This window comes from Anser cygnoides, chromosome 2 (genome assembly GCF_040182565.1).
Source record: "Anser cygnoides isolate HZ-2024a breed goose chromosome 2, Taihu_goose_T2T_genome, whole genome shotgun sequence".
Classification (NCBI taxonomy): domain Eukaryota; kingdom Metazoa; phylum Chordata; class Aves; order Anseriformes; family Anatidae; genus Anser; species Anser cygnoides.
The window spans coordinates 143,113,487-143,127,493 of record NC_089874.1 but is presented as its reverse complement, the minus strand read 5'-3'; the positions used below and the strand labels follow the sequence as shown (position 1 = coordinate 143,127,493).

Below are 14,007 nucleotides of genomic sequence, written 5' to 3'. Positions count from 1 at the left end.
CCAGACTATCTATTTCAATGTTTCTAAGGCGCTTCTTAAAGGTGGCATGTGATTGAAGAAAAAGGGGGTAAAAAAGTATTGTGTTGCACAGATACTATTTAGATTTACTTGTACTGAAATGATAGAAGCAATAGAGATCGCAGGCCTAAAAAGGACCATTAGAGAGCCCTGCATTTAAAATCTGGTGTGGAAGTAGATAATGTCTTTAAGGAAAACATCCATATTTCATTTTAAACAAAAACAACAACAAAAAATTCCATGTAGGAAACATACTTAACCATAAGGTAAAATTTTGTGATCACTTTGTCTTCCCTCTGTCTCCATTACGTGTATCCTAATGGGTCAGAGATTACTAATCATTGATGTTTAGTGAAAAATAGCGTTAATAAAGGTAAAGAAGTTTATGTTCCCTTATACATGGAAGAATTGCATTAGTCCTTTGGCTACAACTGCACTTGAGTTTTTGCTGATTATCTTGTCCTATCCCAAAGTCTTTTGAGGTATAACTTGCAAGGATAGTTTTATTTTGTGCATATTCCTAATTATTTTATCACTTAATGTTTGATTCGTAAGTAAGATTTCCTGATGTAATGACTCAAGGATCATTGATTAAAAATGCTAACTTAGGGTCAAGTAGGCTGCTCTTTTCTGGGAAGTTTAAAAGCCTACAGAAGAAGTGTTTAAGTTGAAATTGTCTCTTGTTTCATTACTACAACATTGCCATGAATGTTTACAGCTCTGTGTTATATTTTTCTACTCAACATTTTTCAGAGTTCTGCAAAGTAGAAACGGTGAGCTAGACTATAATCAGTACTTGAACAAGTTCACCAACTCTTACGCATATGATACTGTATTGCCCTCTACCTATGGCCCATAGTGATAGGACTGTCATGATCAGTCTAGGAGTGAATTCATGCGTACAAGTTTCACATTCAAAGTCCAGGATCATCCTAAGTATTTGCCATGCTAATATTACGTATGCTGTGTGTGTATCAGAATAAGATCATGTCATTTATACTAGATCTGTTCTTGTGTGGTTTTGTTGGTTTTTTTATGAAATAAGAATTTTCTAGAACTTAATCACCAGTGAATTTGTTGACTTAAATACTCTTGAGCATTGATCTTAACATTTATCACCCTTGTTGGTTCCACATTTTCCTGTACTCATTTTTTAAAAGCCTTAGCATTTTTGAGATGTTTCAAATGCTGATATTGTTATTGCATCTTTTTTTTTTAAAGTTGATTCTTTTAAGGTAGCATATTTCTTTTTAATGCTTTCCAAGCATTAATGAAATAGTGGAAAAAAAACACAGATGTGATGTGACTTGACCTATCACAGCAGATCAGTTGCAGCAAGGGAAATCAGGACTTAGGTATGAGGAGTCTTATCAGTTTGAGTGGTTCAGCACTGGAACCTTGAAAATACTTGATCGGATAAGGCCCTGGACAACCCAACCAAACTTCACTTAGTCTTGTTATGGGCAGATTATTTGATTAGGTGATGTCCAGAGATCCCTTCCAATCTGAATTGTTTTGTTGTAAAGCAAGATAGAACCCCCGCTTCTCTTGGGAAAGTCTGCATTTCAGTAAGTTCATCATCGTTGTCCCTGTCCTGTTTCTTTTTTAAAACCATAAGTACAGTGTTATTTAGATTTAGTATGTATCTGTCTAAATTATTTCTTGAATTACTGCTGTGTAGGACCATCTGCATTGCAGATTTTTTTAATGTTTTTTTTGGAGGATTGACCGTGGCAGTTTGTTTTATAGCCTGTTTTACAGTCTGTGCCATCATCTTCATAAATTTAGTGATTTTGAATGATACGGGGTATTTGACTCAGCTAAGTTGTTACAGAGATTAAATAAATTGTTTCTGAGGCATGCTTCAGTGTTCAACATGGATGGAACCTTTATAAATGAATCCTGGCAAAAAAAAAAAAAAAGTTGGTTACAAGTGTGGTAGTAGCCACTAGACCACATTTTATAAATAAAGGTGTCTTAACTTTTTTCAGAATTTAAAAAAAAAAATCCATACTTTCTGGACCACTACTTGCATCCTTAATGTTTAAGGCATAATTGTGTGCTTAGCCAAGTATACGTTTGTGCTTTTCAGTGCAATCTTCTCTCTTGATTGCTGGAGGAGAGCCAAGAGGAGACAGTGGGAAGAGAGTGAGGAGAGAAATTTCTGTCTTAGGTTGGGGGTAATAAGTGACCTTCAACTGTCAGCTTCTCTCTTGCTATAGATCCTTATGTACAAGGTATAAGGTAGGAACCTGTGAAAATGGGAGAGAGGACAAACTGCTTTTAGGAGAAGGAATTTGAGGAGGTGACTACAGGACAAAATGTTTCTATAGCTAGCGTGTACGAGAAGAGAAACAGTCTTCCTGACGTATTTTTTGCACCTTAGAAGCTAGGTTTTTCGATCACCATGAAAGAGCATTGTTTTCTTGCATAGGTTAAAGTTATTTAACTGAACATAGCTAAGAATGACGTTCATGCTGATGCGCTCACAGAACGTAGACTTCAAAAGCTGCTTTGTCTTGAAACATTGAAAGCTGTGATGATTTACAGAGATTTTAAATAGTTTTACCATTGTGATCTACTTGGTGCAGCAAATAAACATGCAACACAAACCATAAATCATTCTCTTTCTTTAGAATGTAGTGTTTTTATTACTCTTTTTCCCTTCTTCCCCAGGAAAGTCTGATGAACCAAATTGTGATTGTGACCAGTTTCATTGTGCTAACGGGAAGTGTATTCCAGAAGCTTGGAAGTGTAATAATATGGATGAGTGTGGAGACAACTCTGACGAAGAAATCTGTGCCAAAGCTAATCCTCCAACAGTTTCTTCCTTTCAACCTTGTGCTAACAATCAGTTCCAGTGTCTTTCTCGCTTCACCAAGCTTTACACTTGCCTTCCAGAATCTTTAAAATGTGATGGTAACATCGATTGTCTTGACCTAGGAGACGAAATAGACTGTGATGTGCCAACATGTGGGCAGTGGTTAAAATACTTTTATGGTACTTTCAGTTCTCCCAACTATCCTGACTTCTATCCACCTGGAAGCAACTGCACCTGGCTGATAGACACTGGTGATCATCGCAAAGTAATTTTGCGATTCACGGATTTTAAACTTGATGGTACAGGCTATGGAGACTATGTCAAAATATATGATGGATTAGAAGAGAATCCACGGAGGCTGTTGCGTGTGCTAACAGCATTTGACTCTCATGCTCCCCTCACGGTTGTTTCATCCTCAGGACAGATAAGAGTGCATTTTTGTGCTGACAAAGTGAATGCTGCAAGAGGATTCAATGCCACCTATCAAGTGGATGGTTTCTGTTTGCCCTGGGAAATTCCATGTGGTGGAAACTGGGGTTGCTACACGGAGCAGCAACGCTGTGATGGCTACTGGCACTGTCCAAACGGAAGGGATGAAACCAACTGCACCATGTGCCAAAGAGATGAGTTTCCCTGTTCTCGAAATGGTGTTTGCTACCCCCGTTCAGATCGCTGCAACTACCAGAATCATTGCCCTAATGGTTCAGATGAAAAAAATTGTTTCTTCTGTCAGCCAGGAAATTTTCATTGTAAAAATAACCGCTGTGTGTTTGAGAGCTGGGTTTGTGATTCTCAAGATGACTGTGGTGATGGCAGTGATGAAGAGAATTGCCCAGTCATTGTGCCCACTAGAGTAATAACCGCAGCTGTCATTGGGAGTCTTATTTGCGGACTGCTGCTTGTCATTGCACTGGGATGTACTTGTAAATTGTACTCACTCAGGATGTTTGAGCGAAGGTAAGTAGAACAGATGGACTCGGGTACTTAAATTTTTAAAATGCTTTCATATCTTTTGTTGAATCATTACTTGAAACACTTTTATTCATATACAATTATTTTTTCATGTGTTTTCTAAAGGTTTGTTTCTCTTTGACAGTAAGAGGTTAGTTGAAAGGGAATAGAAGTATTCTGATCATTTAACTGTTTTTACGTTATTACCCAAAAGAAAATGTAGAAATGCTTCATTTTTGCAGTTAATATTTCAAATCTGTCTAACAATTTTTCTTCTATTGTAGACTCTGTCGTGCCATGATTACTCACTCTTCACTTTTTAAAAATATTTTTAGCATCTGTAATGGTGTCTTTTATATTTAGCCAATGCATTTTCTTAGGAATTTATTGTTGCAGGGGTGGTGTTTTTTTTGTTCTTTTATGATCTGGACAGACCCATGGGAATGACTGCAAGGACTTACTGTATTTTGAATAAATTAAATTGACATTTAGATTTAAATCTTTATCATAGTTTTATGTATTATGATTTTTTTTCTCTTTGAAAGATCATTTGAAACTCACTTGTCAAGGGTTGAGGCTGAACTGTTAAGAAGAGAAGCTCCTCCGTCTTATGGACAGTTAATTGCCCAGGGTTTAATTCCACCAGTTGAAGATTTTCCTGTTTGTTCACCAAACCAGGTAAGACTCCAAAAATCAGGCAGACTAGTCAAAACTTAAAGATACTAAAATCTATTTTGCATTCCTTGTCCTTTTTTGTTTGTTTTATAGCATTTCCTTTTCTTCCTTTCATGCCGATTAGTATTATACTAAAGATTAGCTGTTGGACAAATCATAATAATGGTAGCACCACACAGTTTAATTTGCAGAATTTTTTTATTGATGAAGACCAGTAATGCACAGTATAGAATCATTCTTGCTGGAAAAAGTTAGTATAGAGTGATAGACCCAGCTGTATGCTCTGTATTATGTTGTGGAAGTTAAGATTGCAAGCTAGCACTTGAAAATTTGGGAAAGATTAGAGTATGCAAAACCATTATACACACATCCACTGTGCATATGTGTTTAGGTATGATCAAGCCTACTATGCATTGGAAAAAATGATGGTAAAGGCAAGGCTATAATATAACATTAATGGCAAAGTAACAAAGTAAATTGAGTATATAGGAGTTAATCATATCTGCCTATCTTGATACTCATAGGTAGCATTAGCACAATTTTATTTGGCTAAGGAAAATATCTATCAAAACAGCTTTTTCCATTAAAAAAATAAATTGGCGTTTGGTTAAAATATTCTAGTGTGTGAAATAGAAGAAAAGTCTAGGAATCTTGCTGTAGTGCTGCGCTAGTATTGGTATTAAGCTGTGTTGTGTTGCATTTAATACAGCAAAGTTTACTGTTAGCTAGTGTTGGTGGGCAGGTAAGAAAAATCATTACAACACCATAAGGGGAGAGTTTTCTCTATTTTAAGTGGAACTGATTTCATTACACTTACTCTGCCATAGATTTCACTTATTATTTCGTGCATGCATGTTCACAAGAAGCAGGATGTTTGAAACAAAGTAGTCTTGCAAGGATTACTTATGGTGATACAGAGCTAACACCAGTTACTGTGTCCTCATCACATGTCCTGTGTTCTTTCTGATGGGTGACCGTGTGCTGTTCTGTGTGCCTTCTGTCAACTTTGGGATGTGGGTGACCATAGTCTTTTGCTTCCTTACTCTGCCCCACCTCTGTTTTTTCTCACTTGACTGACTGACTTCTTTGTCTTGTGTTGCGATTATTGTTGTAGTCTGTTCTTTTTATGAACTAGGTGTCTAGAGAAGCTGTATGTGATTGTACTGATTCCCCACTGATGAAGATACATGCTATTCTTTTATCTTTTCTACTGTTATCTGCATTTCATGCCTACATTTCTCTTCCTACTCCATCTATATGATCTTAACATTTTAATTAAAAATTTCTTCAGAAGTAGATTGCATTACCCTATAGTAGCACACTTGCTATTACTCCGCTGCTTAGGTAAATGGTACAAATTGGGGATTGTGATCCATCACAAATGATTTTATACAGTAAAGGAAGAAAAAAGTTGCAGTTGGTATGAGAGACTTTGAAAGCAGACCCAAAACTATACATTGTGAAAATTTCTTAGTAGATAAATTGGCAATAGAAAGGTCATTTGAATGGAAAACAAGCTCTTCTTTCTAGGGCTAACAAATATTTTTGTAAGCACATGAGCTTCGTAAAGAATGCTAATAATGCATGCTATAGAATCACTCATCCTCACTGGAGGGGTTATCATGTTTAAGCTTAAAAACAATTCTGTACGCCTATGGGTTTGGCTTGCTGTCCTCTTTTTTTGAAATTAAGGGTGTCCCTCAGCTGTCTGTTTTGGGACCAGTGCTGTTTTATATCTTTATCAATGTCAAAGACAGTGGGACCAAGCGCATGCTCAGCAAGTTTGCAGATGACACCAAGCTGAATGATGCATTCGGCACACCAGAAGGAAGGGATGCCATCCAAAGGGACCTGGGCAAGCTTGAGAAGTGGGCCCATGTGAACCTAATGAGGTTCAACAGGGCCAAGTGCAAAGTGCTGCACCTGGGTCAGGGCAATCCCAGACATCAGTACAGACTAGGAGAAGAACTCATTGAAGGCAGCCCTGCAGAGAAGGATTTGGGGATGTTGGTGGATGAAAAACTTGACACAAGCCAGCAGTGTGCGCTTGCAGCCCAGAAGGCCAACTGCATCCTGGGCTGCATCACCAGAGGCACGGCCAGCAGGTTGAGGGAGGTGATTGTCCTCCTCTGCTCTGCCCTCGTGAGGCCCCACCTGGAGTGCTGCATCCAGGTCTGGGGGCCCCCAGCACAAGAAAGTTGTGGATGTTAGAGTGGGTCCAGAGGAAGGTGAGAGGAAGATCCTCAGAGGGCTGGAGCACCTCTCCTATGGAGAAGGCTGAGAGAGCTGGGGATGTTCAGCCTGGAGAAGAGAAGGCTCTAGGCAGACTTCTTGCGGCCTTTCAGTACTTAAAGGTGACTTTAAAAATAAAAAATGGAGAACAACTTTTCAAAGAATTTTTTTCAAAAGAAATTAAACTTCACCAATTTGTGACGCAGCTATTCTCACAAGTCTCCTAAAGTAGGGCTAGGTCAAGAAAGTCTGTTAAGAGAGTGCAATTGCTATGCCCAGATACGTAATTCCTCTGGTACAGGCAACTTGAAACAAAACAATGTTTCCTACACATGCCTACCCTGTATAGGTTTTTCAGATTTGGTGCGTGTGAACATATTTAGGAATAATCAGACTTTCAGGTGAACTTAGTTTGCTCAGTCCTGTTTTTCATCATGAAAGCCCACAAAGATTGCCTAAAGATCTTGGTTTTTACTAAAAATCAAATCTCTTGATAGAGAGGACAATTCTGAAAAACCCAGATATGTAATGGCTATGTCAGGGGTTGTTACTGAAGCTTTTAAAAAACTATGCAATTACAGAAATTCATTTATCAGTTGAGTTAAATTGAATTAGCTAGTCGTTATTGTTTTGGGTATAGTTTTGGTTTGTTTTATTTTAATTTAAATGTAATGGAATTCGTGGCAATCCTCCCTAGTAACACACAACTTGTAGATGCTTCTTAGTCTTTCAATGTAACCGTGATTTCATACTCCTTAAAAATACTAACGCAAATATTGATGCATGTACAATAGTTTTGAACAATTAAAGTTCTTCGGTTGTTTTGATTTGGATATAATGCTTTGTGTATAAAGCTGATGTGTGCCTTCAGTACTGGATTTTCGAGGGTAGGGAGCAGTCTCTCCAGTACCTTTTGAAAGTAAGGCTACTGAACATATGTATTTATATACTTGAATTCAAATGTCATTCTATGAATTACTGGAAGGGAAGAGGTAGATGAAAGTACATGAAAGTGTTATTTGGATACTGTTGTATGCCCTGTGGCATCTGAAGGACTATGGAAGGGAGTTGAATATGATGTCAGATCACTGAAGTTCACTGTAAACAAAGTGAAATGTATACATATATGTTATGTTAATCATTTAAAAAAAAAAAAAAGGCTGTTCCGAAGAATATTCTATTTTGTTTTTACAATAATCTTCATTAAAAGGATGTGAATATGGATTTTATCCTGTAATTCAGTGCAGCAATGAGTACTTCCAGAGTCGTGGACATCTGGCAGATTTTCTGCCCTAATGTTTCTGAGAGCTGAGCTACTTGGCTGAGGCATTATTTTCTCTAATTTTGAATACGGGAATCCCAAGCCAAAGGTATTAGTATGATCATGTTACCTTACAACTTAGAAGTTGCACAAGATATTAAGCAGAAAAATTCAGGCACGTATTGTTCCGTAACTGACTAGAAAATTTATACCAAAATTGAGAAACGTATGATTTAGAACACATAAGATAATTTTAATTAAACAGAAGCATGAAACCATCTTGAAACTGGAATTAAATGATTATACAAGAATGGGGGAAAAAACTACAAGCATCTCTGCTGGAGAGGATATTTAATTTAATCTCTACTCTAAGCAGTCCCATGATAGTTGGCAACAAATGGCCACATCTGTTATATCTTGAGGAGTTTCTGGGGGATTTCTTCTTTAAATCCCAAACTTTTTGAGGCATGTTAATATGTACCGTTCTCTGAAGTCCACAGAGACTACTTCACCTTCTTGATAAGACTGTCTGTAAAAGATCTTGCATACCTGCTGTACCATACTTTCTGCACTGGATTTGTGGCTCTACTGTTCTGTAATCAGTGTTCCATATCCAGGTTATAGTGCATCTTTTTTCACTTTGCCTTTCTTTAGAGGTCATTGATTTGGACAAAAATGTAACTTATACTTCATTACTTTTTTATTCCCCTTTTTCTTCTATACATATTTCCTCTTAATTTCCCTGGTCATAATGTTTTCTTCTCAAGAGAATCCAGGCTTCTCTCAAACCTGCTTTGTTTCAAATAACCTATTGCTACATATACCAGATCTTTAATATTAAAGACTGATTATTTTTTTTAATAGTTAAGACTCTACATTTAACCTTTGTGATTATATGCCATTGGGCACAATAGTTGTCATTCTTCTTTTGTGTGAACAGTGCAAGCATATTGTCAACACTTCATTGTTGTTTGTCTTCTCATTTAGGCTTCGGTTCTGGAAAACCTGAGACTGGCAGTGCGATCTCAACTTGGATTTACCTCCATCAGACTTCCTATTGCTGGCAGATCAAGTAACATTTGGAATCGAATTTTTAATTTTGCAAGGTCACGTCATTCTGGATCACTGGCACTGGTCTCAGCAGATGGAGATGATGTTGCCAGTCAAAGTACTAGTAGAGAAGCTGAAAGAAATAATACTCACAGAAGCCTGTTTTCAGTTGAATCTGATGATACAGATACAGAAAATGAAAGAAGAGACACAGCAGGAGCAGTCGGTGGTGTTGCTGCCACCTTGCCTCAGAAAGTCCCGCCTGCAACAGCAATAGAAGCAACAGTAGGAGCATGTGGGAGCTCCTCTGCTCAGAGTGGCAGTAGTGGTAACACGGATAGTGGAAGAGAAGCGGCAAGCGTAGAGCCCCCAAGCACAAGTCCTGCACGTCACCAGCTCACTAGCGCGCTAAGTCGTATGACTCAAGGCTTACGCTGGGTACGCTTTACGTTAGGGAGATCGAGCTCAGTGAATCAGAACCAAAGTCCTTTGAGACAGCTTGATAATGGGGTAAGTGGAAGAGAAGAGGATGATGATGTTGAAATGTTAATTCCAGTCTCTGATGTAGCATCAGACTTTGACATGAATGACTGTTCAAGACCTCTACTTGATCTCAGCTCAGATCAAGGACCAGGGCTTAGACAGCCTTACAGTGCAACACATCACGGTGTAAGGTCATGCAGTCGAGATGGTCCCTGTGAGAGCTGTGGCATCGTACACACTGCCCAGATACCTGACACTTGCTTAGAAGCAACAGTGAAAAATGAAACTAGTGACGATGAGGCATTATTACTCTGCTAGGTACGGATTGTTTAGGAAAGATTGTGTACAAGTTGGAGCAATATCTGTCATTGTTTTGTACTTCACAGTTAAAACTAGTTTTTAGTTTAAAAAAATCCAGGACAACGTTATGTTAAAACTATTTTAGCAACTGTGTGGTTGATTAAACATTTCTTATACTGGATGACTTTATGGAACTATTAGAGTGAACGTTTAATGGCTCTGAATACACAGTATGTGTATCCAGTATAATCTGATTACTCTTTAAACTGAAGTTATCCCAGTTAGTTTCAAATTTAGTTTATCCTGGTACTGTAGTTCAAAACAGAAACATGGCCGCTCAAGACTTATTTGGCTGCCTGTTTAACCCCGTATTAACAGGTGAATTTGTACAGAATTATTTTCCTTTAGGAATTGACTCTGTTGTATTATTGCCAACATACTTGTAACTTAATATACTAAATGCTGGTAAGGATTGTTAATGTAAAATATGTACTTTTCTTTGAGTTTATACATTTTGTCTAAATATTCTTGAATTTCATTATAATGTGAACTTATTTAAAGGGAGGAGAAACTTTCTCCAGGAACATTTTTTTCAGAAGTACAAAATGCAATGATTTGTGAAATTTAGATACAATAGATAAACTGATGGCAAAAGCTTTTATAGCACTGACTTCCCTAAACTGCAATCTAATATGGTACAGCCAATTAGTATGTAAAATCCCCAGTTGTTAGTCTTCCCAATTCGAAGTAAAAAAGGGCCGAAGATATTACAATATGCGTTAGTTCCTTAAATATCCGATATGTACAAATACACTACAGAGTAAGTTCCAACTGGTAATAGATCTTTCCCTAATACTGTAGGGTATAAAGCTTGTTTGGACTCAAGGGATTTGCACTAAAATCATATTAAGGTCTCTAAATGAGCTTAGTGCACAAGCACTATCACTTTAAGTACTATTATTGTCTAATATTGCAATGGCTATATATTTCCCATGGCTCTTTTCTTGGGGTGTTGCATTTTTGTTGCAATCGAATTTGCTTTACTAATTCCCTATTTATTCATTGTATTTAAAAACTGGTTTACTTGGTTGCAGACTGGTTGTTTTTCTAAAAAAGAATCCCTTTCAGTGTATTTTTTTATGATACTACACGTTGGAACAAAACAGATCAATGGAAAAAGCTCATAACTTCCAATTTTGTGATAAGCAGGTTAATACGTGGCTACTGGCTTGACAACAAGAATCTACACCTTTTAAAAACAAAAATGTCAACTACTGTTTTATTTATTCTTTGCCAGTCTGTTTTTAGTAGGCTTAAAGATCCAGTATGAAATGTATTTGTGTGTGATTGTATGCTATTTATTAAATTTTAAATACTTTGTTGAATGTCATTTTAAAGCATGTTTAAAGTCTTGTGCATTTCTGTCGTGTTATGCTGTCAGGCAGAACTGACTAAAATGTTTTAATACGTATCAAAATTAAATTGAATTTTTGTTATGTTTTTGAGGTACTTTTAAAGATAAATCCAAGGTCTGTCTGGCTTTTTATTTTACTTTTTAAAAATCCTCATCTCTGAAGTACAAATCACATGCAGAAAAAAAACAAATAACCGAATGGATTCCAAAGTGTATATATCTTCTCCCTCTTCTCTTCATTCACAGACACTGGGATGAGAAAAATAAGTAATTTTACCATCTGGTTGATTTAATTCACAAGAGTTAGTAGGTAAAATCTGAGTTCAGGACACAGTTATGTAGATTTGTGCTTTTGAGGAGCTTATGTGCAATACAGTTGTAAAAGATTTTATTATAATAACCCATGCGGTTTCAAGTTTCAGAACAGATCACATCACGCTGGTACCAGTTCAGGTACAGATTGGCCCATAATTCCACATACCCAAGTAAAAGTCATCAATGGCCATTTTTATTCACATTGAATAATATCTAAATCTGTGGGTAATCTTTAGTCTGATTTCAGTGGCATTGCTTACGGAGCAGGCAATTTTGCAGTATGAACATGGTAACACACCCTGAAATACATGTGAACAGTATGTCCTGGTATAAAATACTGGGTTTTTAAACCTTCGTAACGAATTATCATTAGGAAGTGGTTACGGAAATGTTTGTCACTGAGGCAGATGCATTTTGAAGAAGAAGTCTTCACAGAATACCTTACATACATATGTAAAGTGATCTAAAGTGGTTCCATTAGATACCCCAAATAGCATGTACCTATGGACTCCATATTGCAGATGTAAAAAGAATACAATGTTTGATTTGTTTTAAAGGATAAATGCTACACATTAAACTGAGAAGTTGGATTTGATTGAGAATTTCGAAAATTGTAAATAAAATCCATATTTGTATGAGGCTTATTTGTCGCAGTGATTTTTTTCGTAGTGATTTTAAAGGGAGTGATCAAATCGCCTCTGATTAATACAGTACTGATTGGTTTTACCTTTTTTTTTTTTAAAACACAGTTCTTGAAGTCCTGTTACTTCCTTTCATTTTATTTTGGAGCTGCTTAACTAACATTTTGTTTAAATGATTCTTGCTTTGGCTCTGCATCAGTGCTAGTAACATTTTGAAAAAAAGTTGATGATTCACTGTGGAATTATTTTCTGTAATCACTTTCATCTGAAAGCTTTAAAGAATGTAGGTTATTGTGAGGTAATTTTTTCTCCTCATGTAAAGCTTTCTAGACATTGAAGGAGTTTGTCATTGTTCCTTTTCACTTATCACACTTTTTTTGGTCATCTGATTTGCACTGAAGTATTAAGGGGGCTGACTGAGCCTCTGATGCTACAAGAGCTTGTTTTGTTTCCAAAATCAAGTCCATTTTCAGTACAGTTCAGCAAGTATTGCTGATAAATCTTCTTTCAAATGATTCCCAGGAGATAACACTGGGATTAGTTATATTATCCGTTGTTCTGATTCCTGTCCAAATGCTGAAGCAGGAACTTGGGGCAGAGTTTGGATTCAGCCTAGGTAAATCCCAGTTCAGATTTGGAACACAGACTTTTTCAGTGAGTCTTCACGTTACATTCTTGCTGTAGGTCAAAGTTAATAACAGGTTTTCCTGTTAAGATGAGTTTTTGCTTCATTTGTGAAATGTGGATGTTTACTGCCCTGTTTGATTCCCCTGGTACTTTTCAACTGCTGCAGTCATCTTCTGGAAGTGTACTGCACATTTTCCATAAAACTTGTTTTAAGTCAACAGTTTTTCTGCACCTATGATGAGTGAGGTTGGGGGGGGTGGCTGTAATTTGTTTTGTTTTGGCTGTCTTTCTCTCTTCCTCTCATGTAAGTTTCTGAAACTAAGTAGTTGGTAACTAAATTCCACCAGGATATCACCTACAATTTAATTACTCAAAGTGGGATATGTTCTGAAAGCATGAGAATTAAGTCTGTCCCCTTGCTAAGTCACTAAAAGTTTGAGTAGGTAAGCAGATCAATTCTTAAAACTGTTCTTTTCTTTTTTTCCCTTTTCCTGTTTTGATATTTGTACGACTACTGTTGTTACCTATCCCTTATCCAAGTAAACTGAGTTCTAACATTTTAAATATAAGGCTTGTCTGCATATTGGAACTTCATACAGAGACATTTTATAGCACAACATTCTTTTCTTGTCAATATATTCATCCAGTTTAGGCTTCCATTCACATCCAGTACCACACTGTTGTGTATGTGATGAATAGTAGCCTGGGGAAGAGAAAGTAGTATTCACTAAATTGAAGTTGTATATAACAAGGCAGGTACACAAGACTTCCTCCACAACTGATAGGGTTAATGACACAAGCAGTATCATAGAAGCAATTTAAGTTAGTGATTCCTGATCTCACTTCAAGAAAGGACATTTGGGGAAAACCAACATTTACAGAACATAGCTAAACTTTGTGAATATCCTGGCACAGATTATTCAGTTTCTAATATCTTCCCCTGTGAAATCTTGCAGAAGAACTTAGCTCTCAGCATTAGGTCCTCCTTGTGACCACATTGCATGAAATTGTTGAAGTCAACAGAAAAAATACAATCTGAAAGAACTTTTCTTCACTTGCCTTGTTTGAAAGATTATTCTACATTATAGTTATCTTATATGCTGCTTCTATAAGTAAAGGGTAATGGGGTGGAAGACGGGAGGCAAAAAATAAATATAAAGAGGTAAGTCACTGTATTTTGATTTTGAATGACCAGAAGGTCTAAAGGAATAATTATAAT

General features: G+C 36.8%; 1 protein-coding gene across 2 annotated transcripts in view; it reads left to right on the top strand.

The window, feature by feature from the left end:
- Positions 1-12,160, top strand: part of LRP12 (LDL receptor related protein 12) — a 51,743-nt gene extending 39,583 nt beyond the window's left edge. For both annotated transcript variants that reach the window (XM_048068727.2, XM_048068726.2), the window contains 3 exons: positions 2,695-3,796; positions 4,336-4,468; positions 8,946-12,160. In XM_048068727.2, coding sequence (XP_047924684.1) covers positions 2,695-3,796; positions 4,336-4,468; positions 8,946-9,809 — 2,099 coding nt within the window. In that variant the 3' untranslated portion in view covers positions 9,810-12,160. The remainder of the gene's footprint in view (positions 1-2,694; positions 3,797-4,335; positions 4,469-8,945) is intronic.
- The last annotated feature ends 1,847 nt before the right edge of the window (positions 12,161-14,007 follow it).